Here is a 27114-nt window from a genome sequence, read left to right as displayed (position 1 = left end):
AGACTGGCTTCTTTCACTTAACAATACATATATGTTTAAGGTTCCTTCAAGTCTTCCATGGCTTCATAGATCATTACTTTTCATTTCTGAATAATATTCCGTTGCATAGATGTACCACAATTTGTTTATCCATTCACTTATTAAACATTTTGGTTGTTTCCAGTTTGGGGGAATTATGAATAAAGTTGCCATAAACATTCATGTGCAGGTTTTTGTGTGGATAAGTTTTCAAATTACTTGGGTAAATATCTAGAAGTGAGATTGCCAAGACTATATTATCTTTGTAAAACTCTGTTCCCAAGTAACTGGTACCATTTTCCATTCCTCTCACAGCAGCAATATATAAGAGTTTCTGTTCTATGTCCTTGCTAGAATTTGGAATTGTTAATGTTTAGGATTTGAGCCATTCTAGTAGGTCTTTAATGGTATCTTACTGTTGTTTTAATTTGTAATTTGCTAATAGCATACAACGTTGAGCATATTTTCATATGCTTACCTGCTGCCTGTAGATCTTTGGTCAGGTCTGTTAAGATCTTTTACCTATTATTCTAGTTTTCTTATTGTTGAATCTTAAGAGTTCTTTGTATATTTTGGGTACAAGTCCTTCATCAGATATATGTTTTGCAAAGATTTTCTCCCAGTCTATGGGTGTCTTTTCATTCTCTTAACAGGGTCTTTTGTAGAGCAGAAGTTTTACATTTTAATAAAATTCAACTTGTTAATTTTTTCTTTCATAGATTGTGTATTTGGTGTTATATTTAAAAGTCATTACTAAATTCAAGGTCACCTAGATTTTCTCCCATGGTATCTTCTAGAAGTCTTATAGTTTTACATTTTACATTTATATCTATGATCCATTTTGAATTAACTTTTGTGAAAGACTTTATTTTTAAGAACAGTTTTAGATTTACATAAAGCTGAGCAGACAGTACGGAGAATTTCTATAAATGCTCTCTGCCCCCTCCTGTTATAGTATACACTTGAGTTTTTAAACGTGTCCTTTCTTAGTGAAAGGGAGAACGTAGTGTGGTCTGGAGTAGTTAGGGAGCTAGAGCTCCATGGAAGAGGTGACATGGAGGAAGGCCCTGACGAATAGTAGGACTCGGGTAGGTGGAGGTGGGTTGGAGGCACAGTCTGGGCAGACGAAATGGCCTGCCCAGGGTTGCAGAGGCGAGGGTGGTGAAGGGATGACCTTTATTTATCACATCGGGCAAAGACGGGAATGATCATGAAGAACATCAAAGTGAGTAATCGTATCTTGATAAATTGCTTGGAGTTGAGTTTCTAAGCAGATTCTTTGGGTCTGGTTCTTTTAGAACCATTAGGTTGGGTTCCATGTACACCTCAAGACAGATATTCTGAACCATTTGCTTCTTTGAATCAGAATTACAGCCTCATGCCAGGGAGTGGAGCGCAGAGGGTGGGCAGCAAGCTCATCAGCACCTTGCTGGATGGACAGCGCCCAAGGAGGCCCTCTGAGTGTGGTGTTCTTTTTGCTGTCCCTGTGCTTTTGTGCAATGGGCACATATCCGAAAGATTGTTATAGTAATGCATTATTATATAATAACCACGTGGTTAACATGAGGATAGGTAGGTGTTACTGTGACGCTGCAGAGTGGTTAGTGAGGTGTGATGGGAAAGGTAGAAACAAGAGAGTTCCATCCCCCAAAGGCACCTGTATAACTTGTCTCAGCTTCATTTTGAATGCGGGTCATTACTGAGCACACACTAAATATAGAAACTAAGCCCTCTGGGAAAAAATTATTTGCTATTTTAAGAACTTTTATTTAAATTAAATTGATAAAGGCTAAGACTCTCAGGGCAACTTTATTTTTAGTTGCTAAATTTTACTTTAAAATGCTTGAATTTTAAAATATGCTTTTGTTTCAGGCTTTTAAGAGAGCATAATAGATATGGGGGCCTAACGATTAGGCAGGAGTTTCCATTTTGAACAGTACTGACAGATTCCGTAGTCCTGTCTTCTTTAGAAACTCACGGGGTCTTTTCCCCACAGGATAATTGAAGACATTTCTGGTCAAACCCCAACCTAACGTTCCAGTCTGTCCCGTAGGCTCTGCTCCAGCTAAACTCTTTGTTCTCTTCCAAACACACATTTAGCTTCACGGTCTCCAAGCTTTCCTTTTGCAAAGTATCATGGTGCAGAGTTTAATCTCTTGAACTAGACTTCGTGGTTCAAATTTTCATTCTGCTGCTTACTGTGTGCTTATGGGAAAGTTACCTAAATACTGTATGCCTTGATTTCTCCTACTGGAAATGAAATTAAAATGATATTTCTTCATCAGGAGTAAAATAACTCACCAAAATGCTTAGCACAACACACATCACATACAAAGAACTCAGTTAATGCTAGTTCCCCACTTATATAACCTGATCTCGTTATTCTCCCTTACTTGGCTCAGAATGTCTCTTCCTTGAAGCCTTTCCGGATTAGCCCATCCTGCAATGAACGTGCCCTCTTGGGAAATCCCTAGTACTGACACTATTGCTTTGGCAGGTGGTTAATATTGTTTTCTCATGACCACACACTCTAGTTTTCACCCAGCTATTTACTGAGTTAGGCCTAGGGCTCATGACAAAACTTGGAAGCAGGTATTCTTTATCTCTTTTCCCAACGGAGCACACTAAGGCCCTGAGAACTTCAGTGATTTGCCAGGGTTACAGAGTTAGGGAGAGATGATCCTGAGGTTCCAAGTCAGGTTGCCCACAATTGCAGCCATGAGTCTCTCCCCTTTACTAGAAAACAAGGAGTGAACCTTATGCTATGCTGGCCTCCACACTGCCCTGCAGGTAGTAGGCACTCAGTGTATTTCAGGTGATCCAATGGACCAATGTGCAATTTGGTTGCCTTTCGAAGTATTGTTAAGTGCCTCATAGTTGTGATTATCTTAGTGATGATAAAGATATTTGTATAATATAGTTGATGGGCCATTAAAAGAGGGACTATAACTTATTCTCCTTGGGTTGAACCCCATGTGAATCTACAAAGGAAATTAACACTTAGGTTCACCTTAACTGTTCCCTGCTGGTGCAAACATGGTGCGATGAGAAATGTCAAAACTGGTCTTATTATCAATGATGTTTCTGTTACAGAGGAGACTTTCTCATGACTCAGTACAGCTAATTGGTCTGTCAATGGCTTTCTTTGTTAGGTGAGTTACTGGTTTCATTGTTGACATGATGCAAGCTGCTCCCTACCCACTCTGGGGGAATGCCAGTAGGTCTGTCATTCTTTCAGCCCTGAATCAAGATGTTACTAAAGCAGCTGATGGTTTACAGGGAACAGGGAGGAAACTGTATTGGTTTTGCAAACAGCTGCTAGAAAGATGACTTAGTGAAGCTTTAGCGATGTATGAATGCTTTCCATTTTAGAGTGTGTGTGTGCAAGTGATACAAAGGCAACTTCTGTGATTTCTAAATTCCTTAGACACAATAGTCTCTCTTTACTGAGACTGAAATCTTAAAGAACCAGCCTATTCGATCAACAAATATTTATTAAGTTTGTACTATGTGCCAGATACTGTTCTAGGTACTGAGGATAGAGCAGTGACAGGAATTGACTAAGTTTCTTTGTGGAGCCTTTTCTTTTAAAACTTTTTTATTATAAAAAAAAAACCCAAAATTTATACAGAAGAAGAAAGGATAATATACACATCATTCAGCTTTAATAATTATTAATATTTTATCATATTTTTCATCTATCCCTCCTACTGCACACTTTCTTATGGAATACATTTGACATGTGACATTGTCTCAGTTAAGGTAAACAGTGTGTTACTTTGACAAATTCATATATTGTAAATGATTGCTGATGTAGTAATATTTATGACATTACATAATTATAATACACTATTAATGTCTATACTGCACATTGGAGTTCTATGGCCTATTTACTACTCATTACAAGTTTGTACCCTTAAATACCATCACTCTATGCTGCCCCCATCTCTTAGATCCAACAATACCCTGGTAGACACCATTTTATTCTCTGGCTGTTTTTTCTTTTTTTACAGGTTTAATTTTTTTAGATTCTATCTATAAGTGACACCATACAGTATTTGTCTTTCCCTGACTTATTTTGCTTAGCATAATGTGCTCAAGGTCCCCCCACGTTGTTGCAAATGGAGGAATATCTTCCTTTCTCATACTGAATAATAATCCATTGTGGACAGGCATCCATCGGAGATATTGTGGGTTCGCTGCCAGACACCACAATAAAGTGAGTATAGCAATAAAGCATAACCTTTTTGCTGGTGGAGATTCTTGCCTTCGATTTGCAAAAAAAATGCAACATCTGTGAAATGCAATAAAACGAGGTATGCCTGTACATGTAACACATCTTTTTCATCCATTCACCTGTTGATGGGCATTTGGATTGTTTTCATATCTTGGTTATTGTGAATAATGCTGTGATAAACATGGGAGTGCATATATGTCATTGGAATCTTGTTTTAATTCCCTTTGGGTTTATACCAGAAGTGGAATTGCTGGATTGTATGGTAGAACTATTTTAAATTTTTTGAGGAAATTCTGTATTGTTTGCCGCAGTGGTTGGACTAATTTACATTCCCACCACACATTTTTAATATAGCACTTTAAAGTGAATCTCAGACACTAAACATTTTATCATAAATACTTCAATATGAGTCTCAAACAGATAAGAACTTTTAATAAAAACAATCACAATGTCATTATGGTACCTAATAAAATTAACAAAAATTTCTTGATATCATTTCCTTCAATTGCCTCAATAATTAAAAAAAAAAAAATCTTTCTTTGAGGCCAGACCCAAACAGGGTCTGCACATTATATGTTGCAGACAGAGCTCTTATGTCTCTTTTGATCTACACCAGTTTCTCTTAGCTATTTTTCAGTTGTAGGAATTGGGTTATTTGCCCTGTGGAAGTTCCCACATTTCAGACTTGGCTGATTGCATCTTTATGGCGTTGTTTATGATAGTCCCCTTGCTTGACTAACACCCTAGTGGACCCTGGTTTGACACCTTTTTTTGTGTGCCAGAGATATTTCTGGAGGTGTCTTGGTGGCTAAAAATTTGGGTGGCCAGTGTGAAAACCTAGTTCTCATACAACAGTGGCAGTTTGGATCCCAATGCCATGACACATTCCCTTTGCTCCTTCTTCCTTTAAAATATTGGTCTGTGAAGACTTTTAAAAATGGTTGTGCCATGTGGTGTTGGGAGTGGGAACAACTGGAGGACCCAGGAAACTGCTCTACACATAGGACAACTTGGGTTTTGAACATTCGTATTAGTGTTTTCTTGGGAAGTAGGCTAATGCAAGAGAATAAATGTATAGAATTGTACAAATCTAAGTTAGATCAGATGAATTGGGTTGTTGGAGGGGGTCTGTAGGGTTTATTTCATGGAAGATATCCAGGAGATTTGAATGTTTAACCAGAAATGAGAACCACAGACTCAGAATATAAGTCTAGTAAGGTCTTCGGTCCATTGTCCACTTCAGCAGGCAGTCCCCACTGGAGGCCTTGAGATAGCGAAGGAGATGGGTCCGAGGAAAGCAAGCCCAAGTGAGAGCAGAAGGAAGTTCCCGGGGTCTCTGGTGGTGGCTGGTTTATAGGGATTTCCGTCGTACTGATGAATGTCTTTATCAATAAATGATATCATGAATTTAAGAAGGGGGAATAGGACTTTGTTTTGGGGAATCCAGAATTATGAAAGAAAGAATGATTCCAGTGAGCAAACAGAAGAATAGAATTGTCATTTTTGACATGTGAAAGCTATGGGGAAAGATTCTATTTTGAATATGTTATATTCAGAATGCTTATTTTACTCTATGAATTAAATGTTGAGTATGCAGTTGGATGTATGTGTGTCTGAAGTTCATGGTTGAAGACAGAAATTTTGGAATCATAAAAATAGAGATGGTATTTAAAGTCACGGACTGGATCATGTCACCTAGTACATGAGAGAATGCTTCCGAGAGGCCACATGAAAAAGGTTCTTATAGGACCATTGTAAGGGTTTCTCCGAGACATATTTAGGAGGGTGATTGCCAGGTCATAAACCATGCTAACAATTTTTTTTCACTAAATACTGCCAGATTGCTCTAAAGAATGTGTTTACCAGTTTAAATTCCCATCAGCAGTACATGAGAATACCCATTCCCCCACATTGGTGCCAGTATTTGCGATTATCTTTTTATTTTTGCCCAACTGGTGGGTAAAGCAGTGGTGTTTGTTGGAACTGGCTCATGAGAATGAACTGGTCATATTTCTTCCCAATTCCTTGTTCAGTGACCTCACAGTGGTAGCCTGAAATTGGGGGTGAGAGTATTTGCACTGTGGGCATTGGCAAACACTATAAATCAGGACTCCCCCATCCTCAAACTGGTTTTTAAATAATACCAATGGCTAGAGGTACTATCATACTGCTTGTATTTCTATTCTCCCACCGCTAGAGAGATGCTCGAACTCATTTGCCATCCAGCTTTTCCTTTTGTGAATTGCCTATTTCTATCTTGTTCTCATGTTTATACTGAATTTTCTGACTTTTTTGGCTAATCTGAAAAAGTTCCTTATATACTTTAGATATTATTCCCTAGTTGCTCTTGAACATATCATATGTACACATTCTCCCCAATTTGTCAGTTGTCTCTTGGGTTTTTTTCTATAGTATGCGTCACTGAAGAGAAACCTAAATTGCGGAGTAGTCAAATCTCCCGGTCTTCTGTTTTAAGGTTTGTGCTTTTGCAGTCTGGTTTTGTGAAGTCGATCCCTACTCCACATTCTCCTAAATTTTCTTTTCAACCTTTCAAATGTAGGTCTTTAATCCATCTGGAGTTCATCTTTGTGTATGGTGGATATGGGAAATCCAACTTCATTTTTTCTTCATAAAGTAAGCCAGTTTCCCCAACACCATCTTCTAAATCATTTATATGTTTTCTCAATGGCTTATAGTTCCACCTTTACAAGTATTGTGGTCCCGTGGGGCTGCTTCTGAGTCCTGTATTCTGTTTCACTGTCCCATTTGTTATTGTACTAGCACCCTGTACTTTTGTCACTCTGCAGTAATGATGTAATATCTGGCTGGGCAGGTTTCCTCTCTTGCTTTTCAAAATTGACTTTTAACTATTTCAAAATTTATTTTTCCTTATATATTTTATAAGTTTGTTGAACTTCCTTAAACTTGGAGTTCCTGATGGAATTTTTGTGGTTATAACAGTAAATTCAGAGATTATAAGTGGACCTATTTACAATGTAAAGTCATCCTATCCGTGGTATATCTTCATTTATTCAATCTTTTTGTATGTCCTTATAATAGAATTTAAAAATTTGTTCCATAAAATTCTTGTAAGTAGTTAGCTAATTCCTAGATATTATGCTTTTAGAGTTTAATTGCTATTCTGAATGGTCTCTTATCTCCTATTAGAGTTCCTGGTTGCTTACTGCTGATGAAAAGAAACTACTGAGCTTTAGAAATTGATCTTGTACTTGGCCACCTGTTGAACTCACTTATTACTTCTAGTAGTTGATTCTGTTGGGCTTTCTATGCTAATGATTATATCATCTACCAATAGAAATATTTTAGAGGCTCTACCTAGTGCTCCGATGCTTTGCATTTAATTGCCTCTGCTAGTCCTCCTCCATTCTGGCACCCCAATTCTGACAGTTGGATGTCTCCTGTGGTTCTAATACCCTGTATACCCAGATTCTGGAAACAGAGTTCTTCTCTTCCCCTCCTCTCAATGATATCTTGCTCAACACCTCAGTCCATGTAAGAGCAGTGACCGTGTCTCCTTTTGTCTATTTCCTCTAACCCTTTTCTCATGGTGTGTGGTCCTGTTAGCTGTCGACAGGCCTTCTTGATGCTGACTTTCTGATTGTCAGCCCGAATTTCTGAATGATCCCTGTGGCTCAATGCAGCATTTCTGTGTCCTGAGTGCCCGAAAAGACCCTCTGTGTGGGTAATTTAAATTACTGGATCAAAATAGGTCTTCATTCCAACTTAGGTTGGAATCTTATTTCTGCCACAGGGTACATGGAGCAAATTGCACAGCCTCTAGGAGTCTGTTCGTTTGTAAAGTGAAGGCATGTAAGATTCCACAGGTAAAGGGCCATACAATGGCCAGTCAGTAAGCCCCTTCTCCACACTGATGCTGTCCACCAATGCTGAACACCTCCTGGGACTGGTTTATTGCTACATTGTCCAGGAACCTTGTACCCTCAGATATAATTCAATCTCAGCAGCTGCTGCTGGACCATATCCCCATGTGCTTTCTCATCCTGCTGGAAGATTCAAGGTCAAGTTCTAGCTCCATATCATTGCCCAGACCAACTTTTGTTAACTTGGCAATACTTGGTTCTAAGAATTATATGACTCATGTGATGCTCTAGGAAGCAAAACTCTGATGGGCACTTGCATTCTTTGTGTGTGTGTGTGTGTGTGTGTGTGTAAAGATTTTATTTGTTTATTTTCAGAAAGAGGGGAAGGAAGGGAGGAAGAGAGGGAGAAAAACATTAATTATGTGACAGATACATGGATCAGTTGCCTCTCCCATGCTCCCAACTGGGGACCTGGTCTGCAACCCAGGCATGGGCCTTGACTGGGAATCAAACCAGCAACCTATTGATTTGCAGGCTGGTGCTCAATGCACTGACTGAGCCACACCAGCCAGGGCAGCACTTACATTCTTGTTGATGGTCTAGGGGATAACTTCACTTTTCTGGAAAAGGCAACGAGGTGAGTGGGAGATTTTCTCTACTGGTTTGGTATCCTGGGAATTTACCTGTGTGTACTACTAAACGGTGTTAGGGTGTAGCAGAAAAAGCCAGTGGCCTGGCTGGTTCTAACAGAGACTTTTATGGTCATTAAGAACAAGTCAGCTAGCCACACCCTGTCATTTACTAAAAGCGGTTATCTCAGAGGAATTATTTAAATCAGCTATAAAAGTGAACTGTATACCTGTAGAAACTTCACCATAGCACCTTCTGTTACACACATATCTTTATGAGTTTCTGTGGCTCACTGACAATCGGGAACATTTATAGTTGCTTAAAGCCAACCAAGGGCAGATTGTTTTCCTTCTTTTAATCTGTTAGAGGTGGGCGGGGTCAGACGAAAACAGGTTCTGAAGAGAGCAGGGAGGGGAGGGGGAGCCCCGCCTCCCCGCTGCCCTACCCCCAAGGAAATATCTGCGTCATTTTATCATCTTTGAGAAAGCAGGAAGATGCTAAACCTGCAGGGACAGAGACACTGGCAGCTGACCAGGGACTGTGGGATGGTCATGGTGTTTAAGTATTGCGCAAGTGCTATAGTTTTAGTTGACAGTATGCCCCACCCCATTCAACAATGTGACGTGGCTGCTGCAAACAACTATTTTGATACTTTGAGCTATGCTGATAGAAGTATAGGAGGTAGAAAGAGGTGGCAGTTTCCTCTCTGCATTCAACGGGACAACCAGCTCCTTCCTGAGTTCTAGACAAGCTGAGATGCATCACTCAGAGTCCCTCAACATGCGGGTGAGTGGGGTCATAACCATGTCATATAAAGAGCAGCCTAAGGGACAGAGAATACTTGTCCTGGGTACCCTGAATTGGAGTGAGACCCGATTTGGAAGTTCCCGGGGACAGAAACAGAATGCAATAAGGAGGAGATGCAGGGAGCTGGATTTTAGCCTCCAAGGTAGGAAGAACTTTTCAACAAGGCTGATCAAAGGTAAAATGGCTGCTCTCAAAGGAAGTGAGTTCCCGGTTACTGGAGGTGTTCAGCCACCATCATTGGGTGGAAGGATGTTGTAAGGAAGACTCAAGCACTGGAGGGAGTTGGTTAGCCTTTTCTAGTCCCTGGAATCACTGATTCTAAAAGGACAAGATGCTCTGGTGTACCCCGAACATCATCTCTGCTCTTGCAGAGACGTGGATGGACATTCATTCAGCACCAGCTATTGCCAGGCACTGTGCAGGGTGAACATGGGAGTACCGTGTAGTAGTTTGTATGTCAGAGCCAGAACAAAGGCCGCAGAGTTGTTACGTGGTGACACTACTGACTCCGTGTTAAAAACCTCAGTCATGCGCAAACAGTGGACTCATTAAGTTTCTTCATTAAGGGGTCTCATTGCCAAGTGCAAAATGCCTTTCCTTCCACTGGATTATGGAGAACCAGGATGCCAGCATTCAAGTCTGTTAGTTTTCACAGTCTCACCATTTTCTGGTTCTTGGGGGATGTAGAATGGGACCAGGAGAGAAGGGGGTGAGAAGGGCGCAGAGCAATAGGGGAAATAAATTTCTGGAATGACTGCTCACTTCTGCTTCTGCACTGACACCCTTTGTGTATAGCATCGACTAGGCTCTTACAGCATGGCCAGCAAACAGGTAATTGACTGAAGGATCTACTCTGGGCTATGCACGGGGCTACACGCTGGGGAGCCCGAAATGGGTAAGACAATGTCCCTGCTTTGAAGGAGGTGACAGGAGCGCTTCTAGCCCAGGATGCAGGTCAGAGTCCTTGGGCTAAGGGCTTTAATAGGACAGTGTCGTACAGCGTGCAGTGAGCTGCTTCCCCCATTCACTGCCCCGGGCCAGGCTGCATTCCTGCGAGAGCCCGCCTTGGGTGCGGAGGAAATGTCACAGCAGCACCACCTCCACGCAAGGTGAACCCATGAGGTCCCCCCGCCCCGCCTACCCTCCTCTGCCCCCGGCCCCAGGGTCCTAACCTTGAAGCCTAACCTTCTGTCTGTTGAAAAGATGGGGGCTCATGCTGCGGGCGAGTTACTGCAGGCGCGTGCCCGCCTCCATCCCTCCCCCCCCCCCCCCGCTGGCGCGTGCGCGGGGCCCAGGACCAGATCTGAGCGCGGCTCGGGCGCGCACGCGCGCAGACCTCGCGTGGGGCCGGCTCTGGCACGCGCAGAGGGGTAGGCGGGAGGGGCGGGTGGAGGTCCGGAGCGGCGGCGCGCCGGGAGGCTCCGCGGTGGCCACAGTAGACAGGCGCCGGGCGGAGGGGCGCGCCTCTCGGCCTTTCCTCCGCGTCCCCGCGTTCCCAGCCTGCCGCCCCGAGAGGACCCAAGAAGGCAGGTGGAGCGGGAGCGCGCGGGGGCTGCAGGCCGGGTGGGCGGGGGCGCGGGTGCTCGTGGGGCCGTTGGCGGTTCCGGGAGGGCGGCGTGCGCGGAGCAGCTGGGGACACTGGGGACCTGGCGGCCGCCTCCATAGGGCGCCGGTGGCGCTGGCTCCCTGAGGCCTCGCTGGGGTGGCGTGGCCCACCGGCGGGGATGTGGATTTTCGTTTCTCTTCCTCACTGACCGTTTAACTTTAGGATGAGAGGCTTCTAGGCGTGTGAGTCTGGCCGGAACCAGCGGCGCAGCTCTTCGGCTCCAACCTTGACCGCCCTGGTGCCCTAGCCGTGCCCCCGCGCACGTGGGTGTGCTGCGGGCTGTGCTCAGCCCTTCGTCTTTTTCTTGAAACGAGCCTCTTCAGATCTCCCCTTGCTTATTAAATTAAGAATCCTTTTGCCAGTGGAATCTCAAAATTAAACCAAATGACTTTGCTTCCAGCCTTTTGCTAATCCAAGATCCCTTAATCCTAAATCGTGGGAATTGGGAAGTTTGGAGAAACCCTTCTGCTGAGACCTGTCCTAAACACAGACACAGTTTAGCCCTCATCCCTGTGGATTAGATTGATGGGTTTATAATACCGGCTTTCTTTTCAGTTAGATGTCAAGTTGTTCATTTATCCAGACACTGTACAGTCAATTTGGGTTTAAATTCTGTTTGAGACAGTGTTTTGATTTGTATCAGAGGATGATACTCAAGGGATATTAACTTTGCTCTGTGCGCCCAGCTAGACTGTGGTTCATATTGTAGCAATATCATAGTGTAAATCGTGCCTTTGAAATAGTTCAACCCTGTTTGTATAAACATCCCCCGAATCCTTTCATTGTAAATGCTTCAGTTTCACATTGCCATTTGCCATTTAGGAATCTTCTCTACAATTTAAAGTAAGTCGTCTAGATGGCAGATCACGTGGTGCAGGATAGGCAGCAACTATGGAGGGAAAGGAGAGAATGGAAAATGGCAGAAGTATAGTTCTCTGGATTTTTAAGCTTCAACACCTTCCTGGTTCTATCTTATTTTGCTAACATAAGTATGCATTTTTAAATGCTTTCATTCTCTATGGACTACCTGGGCTGTAAGATTCTATCCTGAAATGTAATGAATATGTTTATTTTTATTTTATAGAAGATTTGACATAAATAATATATATGGGATTTCTTTCAGACATTGAGTATTACCAGATACAGTTCCCACCAGCAAGGCCTTTTTTAAAAGTGATATTTTATAGTGTCTTTTATTGCTTATTAATAACTCCAGTTTTTGGAAACATGCTAGTGATCTTTATGTTACAGCATCAACTCTTTCTCCCTGTTTAAATCTACAAATGCCTAGTTGCTTTTAGGCTTACTGTTCCCTTATTAATTGTGTATAATTAACTGTGCTGGTCTGGGCCTGCTTAGTTCGTTAGCCTTTATTTGTTTCTCGTTGTTTTAGGCATCTGCATATTGTTTTCTCACCTGGACTTTGAGCAGCACAGCTCCCCTTAAGCAATAGTCAAGAGAACTTTCCACGACCAGCCACATGCAGCTTTGAGCACTTGTGTGGGGCCAGAGAGCTGGCGGAACTGAATTTTTAATTTGATTTAAATAACCACATGTAGCTAGAAGCCACCTGCTTGGACACTGCAGCTTTAATTAGTCCCTCAGGAAGTATCCCCTGGCCCTCTTGAATCCAGCACTTAGTACAAGGATACAGTAATTCCAGCTTTCTTGTAGGATTCCCACACCAGGATGTAATCTATTGATGCCTAAGGGCAAGGCTTATCTATTTTCTTTACCTTTGCTATGCACAACCTAGGGTTTAGTAAGAAGCACTAGATAAATATTTGTTGAATGGCTAAATAAACTCCTGGAGGGCAGGTATCTTTTATATTCTAAGGCCTAGAGCAAACGAAGTATCAAACACTGCAAATCTCTGCTTAGTGATTGAACAGATTTCATATCAATGGTTTGTTGGAGGTATATTTTAAATGCTTATTTTGGTTGGAGTACTTTTTTTGGAATCTCTTTTTTTTTTTCCCTTTATATTTACCTTAGGACATTTTCTCATTGCTTTTAGGGAGCAAGGAAGTGGGGGCGGGGGGGTGGAATATGAATGAGAATGAATAAAATTGATGTGAGAGAAACATCAATAGGTTGCCTTCTCCTATGTGCCCCAACTGGGGTTTGAACCTGTGACGTCTTGTTCTGTGGGATGATCCTCCAACCAACTGAGCCACACTAGCCAGGGCTGGACTGTCTTAAAGACTCATGAGAAAAGAGTGTATGAAGATGAATGGAAGGGTCCCATGACTCCAACTTGTGTGGATACCGCTTGGGTCTCCAGTTAGTTGAGTAGCTCAAGGTTGCTGCCCTTAAACCATTTTCCAAAAAATATCTGAGGGCATCTCTTGGCCTCAGGCTCCTTAGCGAGGCCCTAACAGCTTTCGGCTATTCTGAAGAAGTTGGTGGGCTTTTCCACTCACCACCATTCTGTGTTAGGACACGGACCAGGAATCCTTGAGAGATCATGAGATATTATAGCCATGTTACCAGATGCTTTTGCTCAGAGCTGATTTAGGGTGATAGAGTAGGATGGGATTCCTATATAAATCAAACGTTTTGGGTATTTGAGTCTACTTATATACACAGTTAATTAGGGCTAACTTTTTAAAATTTTAGGCTTACTTTGTATAATCTATTATCACCAGTTAACCGTCGTAGAATTTGAAATGAAAATATGTACTCAATTCAGATTGGTGTATCTTTGAGTTTGACCAGTATTCCCAGGTGTCACAGATCTTTGCATCTAGAAATTACATTTAGAAAAGGATTCTAAGACTATACAAAAGTTTGTAGAAGTATATAATTTTCTTTGGTGAGACAAAAGGTAGAATGTTGAGTTTTTAATGAAAGAAAGGAAATGAGACGGAGGAAAAAATGCAATGGAGACAAAATACAAAGAATGTTCACTACATTGGCTAGATAATATTGTAGCTTCTCAGGCTTAAAGTAGCTAATATATAAAATGATGAAGTTGATTACATTTTGCTGAATGAATCATCTTTCCACCTTGAATCTAGGACTTACATATTTATCAAGTATGAGTAAGCCACTAATCTAATTCTTGTGGCAACTGATAGTTGTGTAAGATACAATTCTTTAAGAATCTCAGCAGTCTACAAGGAAATGAAAGGTGCTTTGGGGATCACTTAAAAAACATATTTTTGAATGGAAAGCCCACTCTTTGAAAGGGGGCTCCTCTTAACTGACTCAGAAAGATAACTACTTAGTCATTTTGCAGAAGAATTATTAGTATAAAAAAGGTGACTGAGTCTCAAAGTGTGGCTGTAGTCAGGTTGATCTTCCTAGATCACAGCTTGATCATCGGATACTCTCCTGTTAAGTAATCAGTGGTTTTCAGTGCTCGTGGACTTAGATGGTTTGGTCTTTGATCAGGTATTTGAAGTGTTCTTGAGTTTAACCCTAAAGAACCATTACAGCTTTACCTCTTACTGTTTTCCTGGATGTAACGTACCTTCCAGCCTGCTGTGCCTCTAAAGTGCTCCTCTTTTAAATTTCTGCCTCAGTTTCTGCCTTCTCATCTTCCAAGACCATCCTATGTGATGCCTTCTTCCTGCACCACTTCTGATTCTCAGGAGCTGCCCTAGGACGTGTTCCATGTACTAATGCTGTGGAACAAAACCCATTCTGTTTCCTCGTCTATAGTAATCAGTGCTATTTTAGTCACTCTGGTAGGTTGTAAGCATGGACCATCTGTTACTCATTTTTGTATTTTCTGAAACATCTAGAGTAGTGTCGTGCCTTGTGCATATTGGTTACATATTTATTAAGTTTTATTTCACTTCCTTGACTTTCAAGGTAGCTTCAAACTTACTGCTCAACAACTAGAGGCCAACAAGTAGAAATGCTGCGTTACTTCCACACTGAGAAGTTAGAGCAGTGACGGAGAGCTGTCTTTGTGGTGTGTACTTTTTGGAATTGATAATATTTGAGGAAGATTGCCATGCTGTATGGCACCAATTCCTTATTATTTTCCTATTTATGGGGCAAGGTTAATGTCAAAATGATTCAGAGTATTGGGTGGCAAGTAATTTTAGCATCCATGAAAACTTGAATACCTTTAACATAGGAACACTGAATTAGGTTAATTAATACATAATAATACCCATGTCCATATGAACGTGCACCTCGTGAGAAAAAAAGAAAGCATCTTACTTTTTACCAGTTCCTGCTGGGATTCAGAAAGCCTGTAAATCAAGTTGGAAAGGAGCCAGCTATCTCAGAGAGGAGACTCTTTGCTTAGAGGAGGGTGGGGATTAAAGGCGATTAACTTAGGTGCGGGCTGGTTGACCAAGTGTAACAGCGCACGTTGAGTAATATCTAGCAGGGCATAATCTGCTAGAGTAAGCTCTCAGCTACTTTTACTAATTCTGTTTTTTCCTACTGAAATAAACTAACATGATTTTCATTTGGTTTTGTAATACGGTTTTCTGCTTATATTTAAAAACAGATATAGAAGGTCATAATGTTTCAGACTTTGAAGCTTTGTTGTAAAAGAAATGGAAAGGTTTTTACCTTCCTAGTTTAGGTTTACTAACATTTTCTCTGCTTTTCTCCATCATTTCTGATATGTGGACTTGGTGCAACACCAGTCTAATCTAGAGCAAATTTATTCAAAGTGTTCATGTTGTCTGGGAAAAAGAGGTAGCATCAGTGATATGGTTTAAAAGGCAGGCCCTTCCATCTTCTGCTGGGATAGAATATACAGATCCCATGCATTGTTGACAGTGGAACCATGTCAAGTTCTTAGATTTGTATGAGGGATGTGATTAATTTTTGCTGAAGTTTTCTGGGATGCCAGAAATTAATGAGAATGCCCTAAACTAGATTGTTTTCATGTGATGAGCACATGGCATGAGCGAGTGGATGACAGATAGTATAACCTCTGTGAGATTCCAGGAGAGGTTGAAGAGCCACCGACAAGGGAAAATATGCCCTTGTTTATTACCGTGAGCAAAGAGGACGGCACCGATTTAGATTAACTCAGCATTTAAAAAGTGTTTTTGCCTATTATTGGGAAATAATACTACTCCTGAGCTTTGTCTAGAAAGATTATGTGTGCTGCTGACTTTAAACAATAAGGAAGTTCTTTTCCCTCTTCCCCTTTAAAAGAGATGCTTGAAGGTTGAAGTTAAAAATGTTGGTAAGTGAGATATGAAAAGAATGCAGGCTTTTGAGGATTGAAGGCAATTGTTGTTAGTTCCATTCAGATGTAATAGCTCTGCTTTCTCCCCTCTTTCATTGAAGGTGGCTTTCTAGAAGATGACCATAGAGGACCTTCCAGATTTTCCACTGGAAGAAACTTCTTTGATTGGAAGATACCCGTTTTTATTTTCAGGTTCCGATACACCAGTGACCTTTTCTATTTCTGCAGCACCAATGCCTTCAGACTGTGGTATGTTACACAGCTGTCTTTGTTTTCTGTGAACTGGTAGCTTGACTTCTCTCTTAATGTCTTTCTTACACTTGTAATTTTTCCTACAACAGTTTGCTGTGATTTTCATAAAATCACTAGAGTTTTCGTTTTTCAAAAATACAGTTGCTCTTCCTTCCTTCTTAAATTAGATGTTTTATTTCTGCTGTCAGCATTTTTATTATGTAAAAATGTTCATTTTAAGCACTATGGGGGATTTAGAGGATCTTATTTTTAGAATGCAGTGGTGCTTAGACCTCTAGCATTCTTCCGCTCTTGATTATTTATTTTGGTCAAATATACTGACTTATGTAAAAAACCATATACTAAAAAATCTTAGCATTTTGTCATATTTCCTTTAGGTCTTGTTTTTTATTTATGTTTTAATCAAATGAAATAAAACTTTAAAGATAAAGTTGAAATTTCCTCTGTTTTCCTTTTTGATCCTATTCCCCTTGATCCCCAGAGGTAACTATGCTCTTATATTTAGTGTGAGTATTCCAAACCATGCAATTATACTTTTACAACTTATATGAGTGTCTGTAAACAATATGCAGTATTTTTTGTGTATTTATAATTTTATGTAAATGATAGAAATTGCATATTATTCTGCAACTTAATTTATTGATCAGTGTTTTTTGAGCTCTTTCTTTATAAAGTTTGTTACTTAGATATCAAATTCATTTATTTAGTTGTACACTTACCTTTCATGGCATGTTTATATTGTTAGAGGCAAAAATATGGATAAAACGACAAATTTTCTCTGATTTAGAAATAATTTTTGGAAAATTTAGTTTGAGGTCAGGATTTGTGCACTTCTGTTTTTGGTTTATTCTACATAATAATATGTGGTATGATAAATCAAAATTTCATTCTCACAACAGTTCAGGAACACCTCACACTTTTTGGTGATTTTGACTTTGCTTTTGAGAATTGCTTAAGGTAAACCTACTTTTTCTAACATCTAGAAATATTTTTATCATTTAGGCCCTGGTGTTACTGTGTATTATTTTCAATATGTTTATTTGCAACTTTTAATAAATTTAATTTACAACTTTTTTTTATTTCAGAGTTTTCTTTCTTTGATCCTAATGATACATCATGTCAGGAAATTCTCTTTGATCCCAAAACTTCTGTATCAGAATTATTTGCCATTTTAAGACAGTGGGTTCCTCAGGTCCAGCAAAACATCGACATTATTGGAAATGAGGTAAAGAATTACTACATTTTAAGTTTTGCATTGATAGGATTCTTAATCACATAGATTTTTTTTCCTATCTAAATGGAAAAATTGTGATAAAGGGGAGACCTTTTAGAGTCTGATGTTTGTTCTTTGTATTTCAAGGTTTTCCTGGAGCAGCAAGTTGGTACTCTAAATTCTCCATTATTCCCTCATGCCCCGCACTTTTTCACACTTGGAATTCTGACTTCGTAGACTTTTTGTGAAAGCAGGCATTTTTCATATTTTCTTTCTTGTACAAATTAGTTTTGTAAACTTTAAAACATTCTTTCATGAGGGCATTTGATTACCGTCATATTTCATCTATACATTTGGGTGGTTTGTTAAAGATCTAGGCTTAAATGTAATTAAAAAAAAACATTTGGTTTTCTGAAGGTGAGCTCAAACAATAACTGCGTCCTTTGACCAGCATATTGCCATACTGTAAGAAGAGAGAGCTTATACTTTTTTCAAATACCATTACAGGCAGGAGAAAGAACATTTTACTTACTCTTTGAGAGGCTGAGAAATGTTTGGAATGCTAGAGGCCCTTGTACTGCTCTTTAAAAATTTCCTTCGGTCTGTTGACGAGTTCAGTTTTCATTACCGTTGGGTGCAGATTTAAAATGTATCCTCAAGAGAAGCCAGTTCTAGCTACCCGTTTTGTTGAGAACTAGTTCAGATGAGATAGACCAAGTTATTGGCCCGGCACTGGTTTGAGATCAGCTGACTTCAGTAGTCATGCTATTACTGTCTCTTCTTGGTTTCCTCAGATTCTTAAGAGAGGGTGCAATGTAAACGACAGAGACGGACTGACAGACATGACTCTTTTACACTATACGTGCAAGTCTGGAGCTCATGGTGTTGGTAAGTGTGTGGTAAAGCTGTGAACTGCTCAGGACATCTGTATTGGTGTCTGTGTAAGCTGTGTATGCCAACCATCGTCTCTGGGAGGGCACCCACCTCTGATGATAATATTCCCTGAACAGGTGAGGACTCAGTCAGGCCCTTCCACAAACCTTGTTCCCTTTTCTTCCTTTTCTCAAGGTGGTCTGTGTAGCCTCCTGGCACCTCCCACCCTTTCTAGAGCCAAGCTCAGTTTTCTAGGCGACACAATCCATACAGACCCCTGTCTTTAGGCCTATGGTCTGTTCCTACATACATAACATATGTTCACCTTTTTAAAACTTGATGTTCTCCTTTGCTTTACTATTGCATAAAACTCGCTCTGTTATTTAACTGGTAGAACCATCTCTCTGTTTCAATTGTCCGATATCGTGCTTTTAAAACTATTGATGGTGAAGGATTCTTTTTTTATTTTGCAATCCCATGGACTGATACTGTTGTAAAATAAAATAAAAATAAAATTATAATTGAGGAATGAAATAAAGACATAAAACACAAGCCCAAATATTTTTCAAAAGGCATAAAATGATATTTCAATTAATGTATTTGTAAGAAATGATGACATAGGAAAAAAGAAAAGAGTAATAAAAAGTACAAACAAATTCTAGTTTGGAATCATCAGTGGTCTGCGGAGCACTGGTCCAGCTCCTGGGGTTTAATGGCTTTGTGTTATTCCATCCCATGGGTGTCTCATAATTTATTTAACCCATTTCTTCTTATTGTTCTTTTAGGTTGTTTCAGAACTTTTATTTGTATAAAAGGTGCTGTGGTGAACACGTTTACAGCCAAATGTTTATCCATATTCCTGAGTGTGTTTATTTTGTTAGAATAAATTCCCTGTAAGTGAAACTTCTGAGGTATAAGTGTATATTCAGTATATATTGTTTGCTTTGGCTTTTGAAATGAGGTAGTGGGTAGCCATCCATTGAAACTTAACATGTACTGAAGAAAGTAATTTAGAAAACCTTCCTTAGGTGATGTTGATACAGCTGTAAAATTTGCAACTCAACTTATTGATCTGGGAGCAGATGTTAGTTTGCGGAGTCGCTGGACAAATATGAATGCTTTGCATTATGCTGCTTATTTTGATGTCCCTGAGCTTGTAAGAGTGATTTTGAAGACATCTAAACCAAAAGGCAAGTACTATAAGACCAGCATTCGATGTTACTAATTGAACATTTTATTAATGGCATAAAAATGATAATTCAAAGAGATTTTTGCTTCTAACCCATATGGCCTCCCATCATTTAAAAAGTACTTTAAACTTTCTATATTGAAGACTAATTTCTATCCTTTCAAAAAAGGCTTAGAACAAAGAGATACAAAATAAAAAGTGTTTTCTGGACTTTATATCTCTGTAAATTTTCCAGTATAACATGGATTTTATAAAGTGTAATTGAATCTTTGTACTATATAATTCTTTGTCTTATTTGAGTAGCCAGAAATAGAGCAATAAAGCCGTCAGAGCTAAGCATTGAAATCATAAAGAACATTTATTTTAGGTGGCATTTAGTTCTGAAATTGTGATTCTATGAAAGGATGAAATTTCTTTTCTTCTTTTCCTTTCTCCCTTCCTTCCTTCCTTCCTTCCTTTGTTTTTCTCTTTCTTTCTTTCTTTCTTTCTTTCTTTCTTTCTTTCTTTCTTTCTTTCTTTCTTTCTTTCTTTCTTTCTTTCTTTCTTTCTTTCCTTTCTTTCTTTTCTTTCTTCCTTCCTTCCTTCCTTCCTTTCTTTCTTTTCTTTCTTCCTTCCTTCCTTCCTTTCTTTCTTTCTTTCTTTCTTTCTTTCTTTCTTTCTTTCTTTCTTTCTTTCTTTCTTTCTTTCTTTCTTTCTTTCTTTCTTCTCTTCCCTTCCTTCCTTCCTTCCTTCCTTCCTTCCTTCCTTCCTTCCTTCCTTCCTTCCTTCCTTCCTTCCTTCTTCCCTTTTTTGTTTTGTTTTGTTTTGTTTTTTTCTTCCTGTCTTGATGTTCATATCTTAAACTTGAACATCCAAATGTCTAAATTACAGTCCTGGTGTTTTGACTTTTTCTCTGGTCCTCTCAGTGGGTCAGTTTTCTTTTTTTTTTTTTTGAGAAAAATACAAGAGAAAGTGCAGTAGTTTAAAGGCAGTATACTGTGTTTTCCCCATTTTAGAAGTTTTGTTTTAGAGAGTCAATAGGTAAATTTCCCAGAATGTTTATTTGTAACCTCTGCTTTGTATAAATGTGCATTTTCTCTTTAACCTTTTTGAATAATGTTAGGAGGAAGGCCTCTCTCAATAGTACGGTGTCTTTAGTAAGTCAGGAGAATTTGTCTTGAGCACATCTTGCTGGTTTTCAGTTGTAGGTAAGGCATGTGGGGTGGTTAACCCTTTGAGTGCTATGCATAATTCAAAATTTGGATCAACATGAGAAAAAATTATATCAATATATAACCTGAGGTACCAAAAAAGAGAACAAAACATAAAATACGAATTTTTTCATTGTTATTTACATTTATAGCCATCGAAAAAAGAGTCACTGGGAGCAACTGGCACTTTTGGGAAAATTTGTCAGTGTTGCTCACAGTGATGTTGGCACTCAAAGGGTTAAGGTAGGATTAGCAGAACCAGAGGTATAGTAAACACCTGTTATAGAAAACATTCAAAATGGGATTCCCAAATCTAGAGGATTTCCTGTGTCTAAATATAGCATCATGATGATTTACTGAAAGTTATTAAAATGTCCTTAGAACTGCAAGATTTCTTTTCTTACTATGAAGTCCATATTCATTTGTTCAATAAAATATTATGAATGAGTATAATATGTAGGCATTTCTATTTTAAATTAGTCTTTAACTTCTTCCTGGTTTGAAAATTCTGTGTTGTTTTACCTACCATTTTTTTTTCTGTAAAGGGTCAGATAGTAAATATTTTGTGCTTTTTATGGTTTCTGTTACAACTACCTGATTCTGCAGTTGTGGCATGCAAGTAGCAATAGAGAATATGTAAATGAATGTGTGTGACTGTGTTCCAATAAAACTTTATGTACAAAAACAGATGGTGAGTTCAATTTGGCCCATGGATCATTGATTTCTGGTCCTGACCTAAACCTTATTACCTCCTTGTAGTCATCATGGCAAATAACATGAGAGGTTTAATGAGAGATTGTGTTAAGATAGTTGTCAGATAGTTGTCTCTACAAACATGAATTATTGCCATTAATTGCTTTTAAATATAGTTTAGTTTGTGATAGTTGGTAAACTGATAACATTAGTCCATTTTATAATAGGAAGAAAATAATTGGTTAACCATATTGTAATATGAAAATTTTGTTCCATTGTGAAATGTCGCTTCTAGTGGGTTAATTCTTAAAAATTGGCTAATAAAGCTCCTCTATTCAGCCATCCCGCCAAACCTGAAACCTGTCTCCTTTTACATTGGAATAGCTAAATTTAAAATTTTAATTAATATACTTGTGATGTTGATTGCAGATGTGGATGCCACTTGCAGTGACTTTAACTTTGGAACGGCTCTGCATATTGCCGCATATAACCTGTGTGCAGGTACCGTGAAATGCTTATTGGAACTTGGAGCAAATCCAGCATTTAGGGTAAGAGGTTAAATGAAAAGAATTAAAACATCTAGTATTATCTCCCAGTAAAGAGTTGAATCTAGATGTTGCTATTGAACTCTTATGTAAGTAAATAGTGTGTATTTTTGTGTCTTATATAGAGAGTTATGATGATAAACTTTATCTCAAATACATTTAGGGCATAGCAGTGAATTTCAGCCCCCTTATAAATTCTTTGGCTATTCCATTTCCTTACATCCCCATGGCTATTCTGTAACTACCTATTTGTTCTTCTTAATCCCCTCACCTCTTCACCCATTCTGCACACCCCCTTCCATCTGGCAACTATCAAACGCTTTCTGTATCTATGATTCTGTTTCTGTTCTTCTTGTTTGCTTAGTTTGTTTTTAGATTCAATTGTTGATATATATTTCTTGCTGTTTTATTGTTCGTAGTTTTGATCTTCTTTTTCTTAAATAAGTCCCTTTAACATTTCATATAATAATGGTTTGGTGATGATGAGCTCCTTTAGTTTTTTCTTATCTGGGAAGTTCTTTTATCTGCCCTTTGATTCTATGATATCTTTGTTGGGTAGAGCAATCTTGGCTGTAGGTCCCTGCTTTTCATGACTTTGGATATTTGTTGCCAGTTCCTTCTAGCCTGCAAAGCTTCTTTTGAGAAATCAGCTGACAGTCTCATGGGGATGCCCCTGTAGGTAAATAACTGCTTTTCTCTTGCTGCTTTTAAGATTCTCTCTTTATCTTTAACCTTTGGCATTTTAATTATGATGTGTCTTGGAGTGGGCCTCTTTACATCCATCTTGTTTGGGACTCTCTGTGCTTCCTGGACTTGCGTGTCTTTCCTTCACCAAATTAGGGAAGTTTTCTTTCATTATTTTTTCAAATAGATTTTCAGTTTCTTGCTCTTTCTCTTCTTCTGATACCTCTATGATGTGAATGTTGGAATACTTGAAGTTGTCCCAGAGGCTGCTTACACCATCCTCATTTTCTTTGATTCTTTTTCCCTCTTGTTGTTCTGCTTGGTTGTTTTTTGCTTCCATATGGCCCAAATCATTGATCTGATTCTCAGCTTCATCTACTCTACTGTTGTTTCCCTGTAAATTGTTCTCTATTTCAATTAGTGATCCTTCATTTCTGACTGGATCTTTTTTTATGCTGGTGAGATCCTCACTAAGTTCCTTGAGCATCCTTATAACCAGTGTTTTGAACTCTGCATCAGATAGATTGCTTATCTCCATTTCATTTAGCTCTTTTTCAGGAGTTTTGATCTGTTCTTTCATTTGGGCGATGTTTCTTTGTCTCTTCATTTTGGCAGCCTCCCCTGACAAGGATTCTTACTTGGGTCTGTGTCTGCCCTTGAAGGGGCAGGGATGGGGAATTTTTGAAAAAGGTTCGTCTCTCCTCCTTTTCCTCTCTTTCTCGATGGTTTCCTTTTTCCTCCTCCCCCTACTTCTTTGCCACTTTTCTTTCTGTTTTACCCCATCAATTAGTTAATTAACCCTTTTCTCCCTCTTTCCTTCCTTCCTTCCCTACTGTTTATTGAGCACTGGGAGAAAACAACAATAAATAAGGTAAAAGTCTTCGTCTTCAAAGAGAAGATACGCTAGTGGGGAGGATGGACACGTAAGCAGTCAGTTTTGCTGAAGTTGTTTAGTTTGGTGTTTGAGGGGCTGGTGGGGTATGCACAGAGTGCCATGTAGGAGGGTGTCTATCCAAGGCTTCTTGGCACAGGTGACAGTGAGTGCTCATAGTTAAGAACTAACCTAGTACATGTAGGAGGGAGGTGAGGAAAACATTTTAGGCAGAGACAGTAGCATGAGCAAAGGCTAGGAGATGATGATTCAGTTTGGCTGGAATGTGAGGGTCACCTCTGTTTGCTTTTGCCAGTGTTGGCAGTGGCGAGAATGGCACCAGGTGTTACACTGGTGGGGTCCCGCTGGACCTTGGTTCATCAGCCTCCGTACTTGAGTTCTGGCTAGGAAAGAGTTCAGAGCCAGACTCAGACTGTAAGAGACTTGTTTGTTTAGAAAGTCACAGAGGTAGAAGTGAGTGGTAGAAGGAGTGGGCTCAGGGAACAAGTTACAGAGGCTAGAGGAGGGCCCTTGGAGCTTAGGGGAGGGAAGAGTAAAGGTAAGGTGCCTGGGGCAGTGCGCTCCTGGGTCCTCAGGCCTAAGGGCTTTTAAAGGGGGGGGGGATTTTAGGGGCTGTCCCAGGGGAAGGAGCTCAATGGAATATTCTCAACAGCTTTCCATGTGTGTCCTTGCAGGGTTGTGGTCTCCACTGATTGGTCAGTGCCAGGGCAGAGGGTCATTAGTCAGTGCGGCTGCTCCTGGCATTGCCGGCTGGTTTGATGCTTTTCTGGACTTGGAGTTAAAACACCACTGAGGCCTGGATGTATTTGCCCCGAGGGCTTACTGCTAAGGGCTGCTCTGCAGGCCCCTTCTTCATTCCTCCTTTAAGGAGGTCTAACCCGCAGGACTAGCAGCATGTCTGGAGGAAAGGTCAGGGGAGGGTACGAACCAACAGCATGACCAGTGATGTGAAAGGTCAGGCATCTAAACCACATGACCAGTGATAAGCGAGGGCAGGAAAGGTCATCCTGGGGCAAGGTCCTTGTTTTCCCAGTTTTGCCCGTTGCTAGGCGCTTGGAGATTCCTGCCCTGGTGACCTTCCTACCTGGTCCATTGTCCTTGCTCTGCTCCTGCCTGTCTGACTGTCTATCACACTAGTGCAGCTGTTGGCAAAACCTCATTAGTGGTGAGAATATTTTGAATTTAGTAAGATGCAGTGAAGTATGTCATTGAGGTAAATTACCAATTCAGGCCAGGAATAAGAATAGATTACCACAGTTTAAGTTTAGTATGTGAGGAAAAAAAAAAATCAGTCAATACGTGGGTCAGCAGTAGCCCTTGGGTCATGCTCTATAACCACTATTGTAGAAAAAATGGGATTCTGTAATTAATCATGAACAAGTCTTCTTATGTTACCGTGACATAATCATTATTTCTTTAAAAGTATTTTTCTTAACAGAAGTTGTAGTTGCTAAATTTTATAGGAATTGACCTAAGTGTGTGACTTACTCTAGAAAGGTGAAGACTTAACAAAAATTGAAGTAAAATATTCCTTGTAAATACAGCTTACAGCTTATTTGTACGGGTATTTATTTTTAAGATTTTCCATCTCTCCTTTTTTATTAAATGTATTGGGGTGACGTTGGCTAATAAGAATGTAGAGGTTTCAAGTGTACATTTCTGTGATACATGATCTTCATGTTACATTGTGTGCCCACCACCCAAAGTCAAATCTTCTTCTGTCACCATATATATCCGACCCCCTTTCCCCTTTACTGCTCCCCCACCCTTTCCCTAGGGTGACCACCACACTGTTGTTCGTGTCCTTGAATTCCAATTTGTTTTTCTTGTTCGTTCATTTGTTGCTTTCAGTTTTATATTTCACATGTGAATGAAATTAAATGGTTCTTAACTTTTTCGGTCTCCTTTTATCAAATACATTAATGCTATACATACCTTCATTGTATTTTATAATTTTTTTCCTTAAAATCCGGGATTAAAATAGCCCATAACCATCCCAGAAATGTGATAACATGTCTTCCTACCATATTTTTACTTAAGGACCAAACTGACTTGAATTTTATTTTATTATTATTATTTTTCCATACCTGAGAACATGCTTATTGATTTTAGAGAGAGGGAAAGGGAGGGAGAGAGAGAGGGAGAGAAACATCAAGAACTGCCTCTCGCACGCCCCCAACTGGGGACCTAGCCTGCAACCCAGGCACGTGCCCTGACCGGGAATCGAACCAGTGACCTTTCGGTTTATGGAACAATGCTCCAGCCAATGTAGAGCCACACTGGCCAGGGTTCTGACTCAGATTTTAAACAAAAAATTGTGCTTTTAAACTTATCTTCACCATATGAATCACTTGAAGATAATTATCAGTGGAGAAGGAAAGGGAAAAAAGCTTCTCAGCAAAAGAATCTTGATTCATCGTATTAAAAACTTACAATCTGGAATCTGTCTCATAAATTCCAAGTTCTCTGGCTAAGGAACGGAAGAGAGATAACTCGTTTGAGGGAAGCAGAGCATGGAGGAGAGATGCCGAGGGTCTGGTGAGCTCCCCAGGGATTATAATGCCATCTCTGCCAGTGGTCAGGTGACTGAGTCTGAGCAAGTCACTCACCTTGCTGGGCCTTACTTCCTCCTGGCACACTGGATGTGCTGGTAATGTGTTACTTGTGTAGCTGGTGATCGTCTCTCCTACTGCAGATTCTCCTACGATAAATTATTAACGAGCCAGGATTTTTAGCTGTTTTATTCACGAACTTTTTCTCGATGTGAGAACCAAATGAGATCATTTGTATGACAGGGTTTCATGACACAAACACCACGCAAATGTTAGGAGACTGTCTAGTCACTGACCCATTTCATCTGGTTGCAGGATACGTCCCAGGACACAGTGTCTCCTTCATAGGGAGAACAGAGCTGTTTTCTTGATTCAGAGCCCACATTTGAAACGTGTGGAAACTACATGTCGCTTCTATTCCTGAAATCTGAGTCACTCCCTGAGTGTTCAGGAGGGGCCGCGGTCACTGAGCCGAGGTGGCAGTGTGGAGTAGCGGAGAGGGTCTCAGGTCTGGGGTTGGGAAGCCAGTCAGTCCTGTGACTTCGGTCTCCAAACATGCCTTTCCTAAACCGGTGCAGCCAGGCAGGCTGTGACCCACGGCCTTGGCACTTGCTGTTCCCAGAGCTTGGAAGGCTTTTCCCTCCCAGCCAGCCTGCATGCTACCCGCGTGGCTGTGGGCCTCTGCGTCAGTCCGTCTTCGCAGCGAGGCCTTTCTGGACCGCTC

The 27114-nt window shown here is 40.1% G+C and overlaps 1 protein-coding gene across 2 annotated transcripts in view; it reads left to right on the top strand.

Moving 5' to 3' along the window:
• The first annotated feature begins 9359 nt into the window (after positions 1 to 9359).
• Positions 9360 to 27114, top strand: part of CLIP4 (CAP-Gly domain containing linker protein family member 4) — a 53036-nt gene continuing 35281 nt past the window's right edge. Inside the window, exons 1-6 of one of the 2 annotated variants that reach the window (XM_090280986.1) lie at positions 9360 to 9513; positions 16409 to 16556; positions 17645 to 17784; positions 18567 to 18660; positions 19674 to 19835; positions 22147 to 22265. In XM_090280986.1, coding sequence (XP_090137112.1) covers positions 16424 to 16556; positions 17645 to 17784; positions 18567 to 18660; positions 19674 to 19835; positions 22147 to 22265 — 648 coding nt within the window. In that variant the 5' untranslated portion in view covers positions 9360 to 9513; positions 16409 to 16423. Of the gene's footprint in view, positions 9514 to 10916; positions 11061 to 16408; positions 16557 to 17644; positions 17785 to 18566; positions 18661 to 19673; positions 19836 to 22146; positions 22266 to 27114 lie in introns of those variants that run through there. The other variant, XM_090280987.1, reaches the window with a different exon arrangement.

The sequence above is a fragment of the Furipterus horrens genome, unplaced genomic scaffold, assembly GCF_987537825.1.
Source record: "Furipterus horrens unplaced genomic scaffold, mFurHor1.1.pri manual_scaffold_6, whole genome shotgun sequence".
NCBI lineage: Eukaryota > Metazoa > Chordata > Mammalia > Chiroptera > Furipteridae > Furipterus > Furipterus horrens.
Note: the sequence above shows the minus strand (reverse complement) of the source record. Positions and strands in the feature narration are given on the sequence as shown.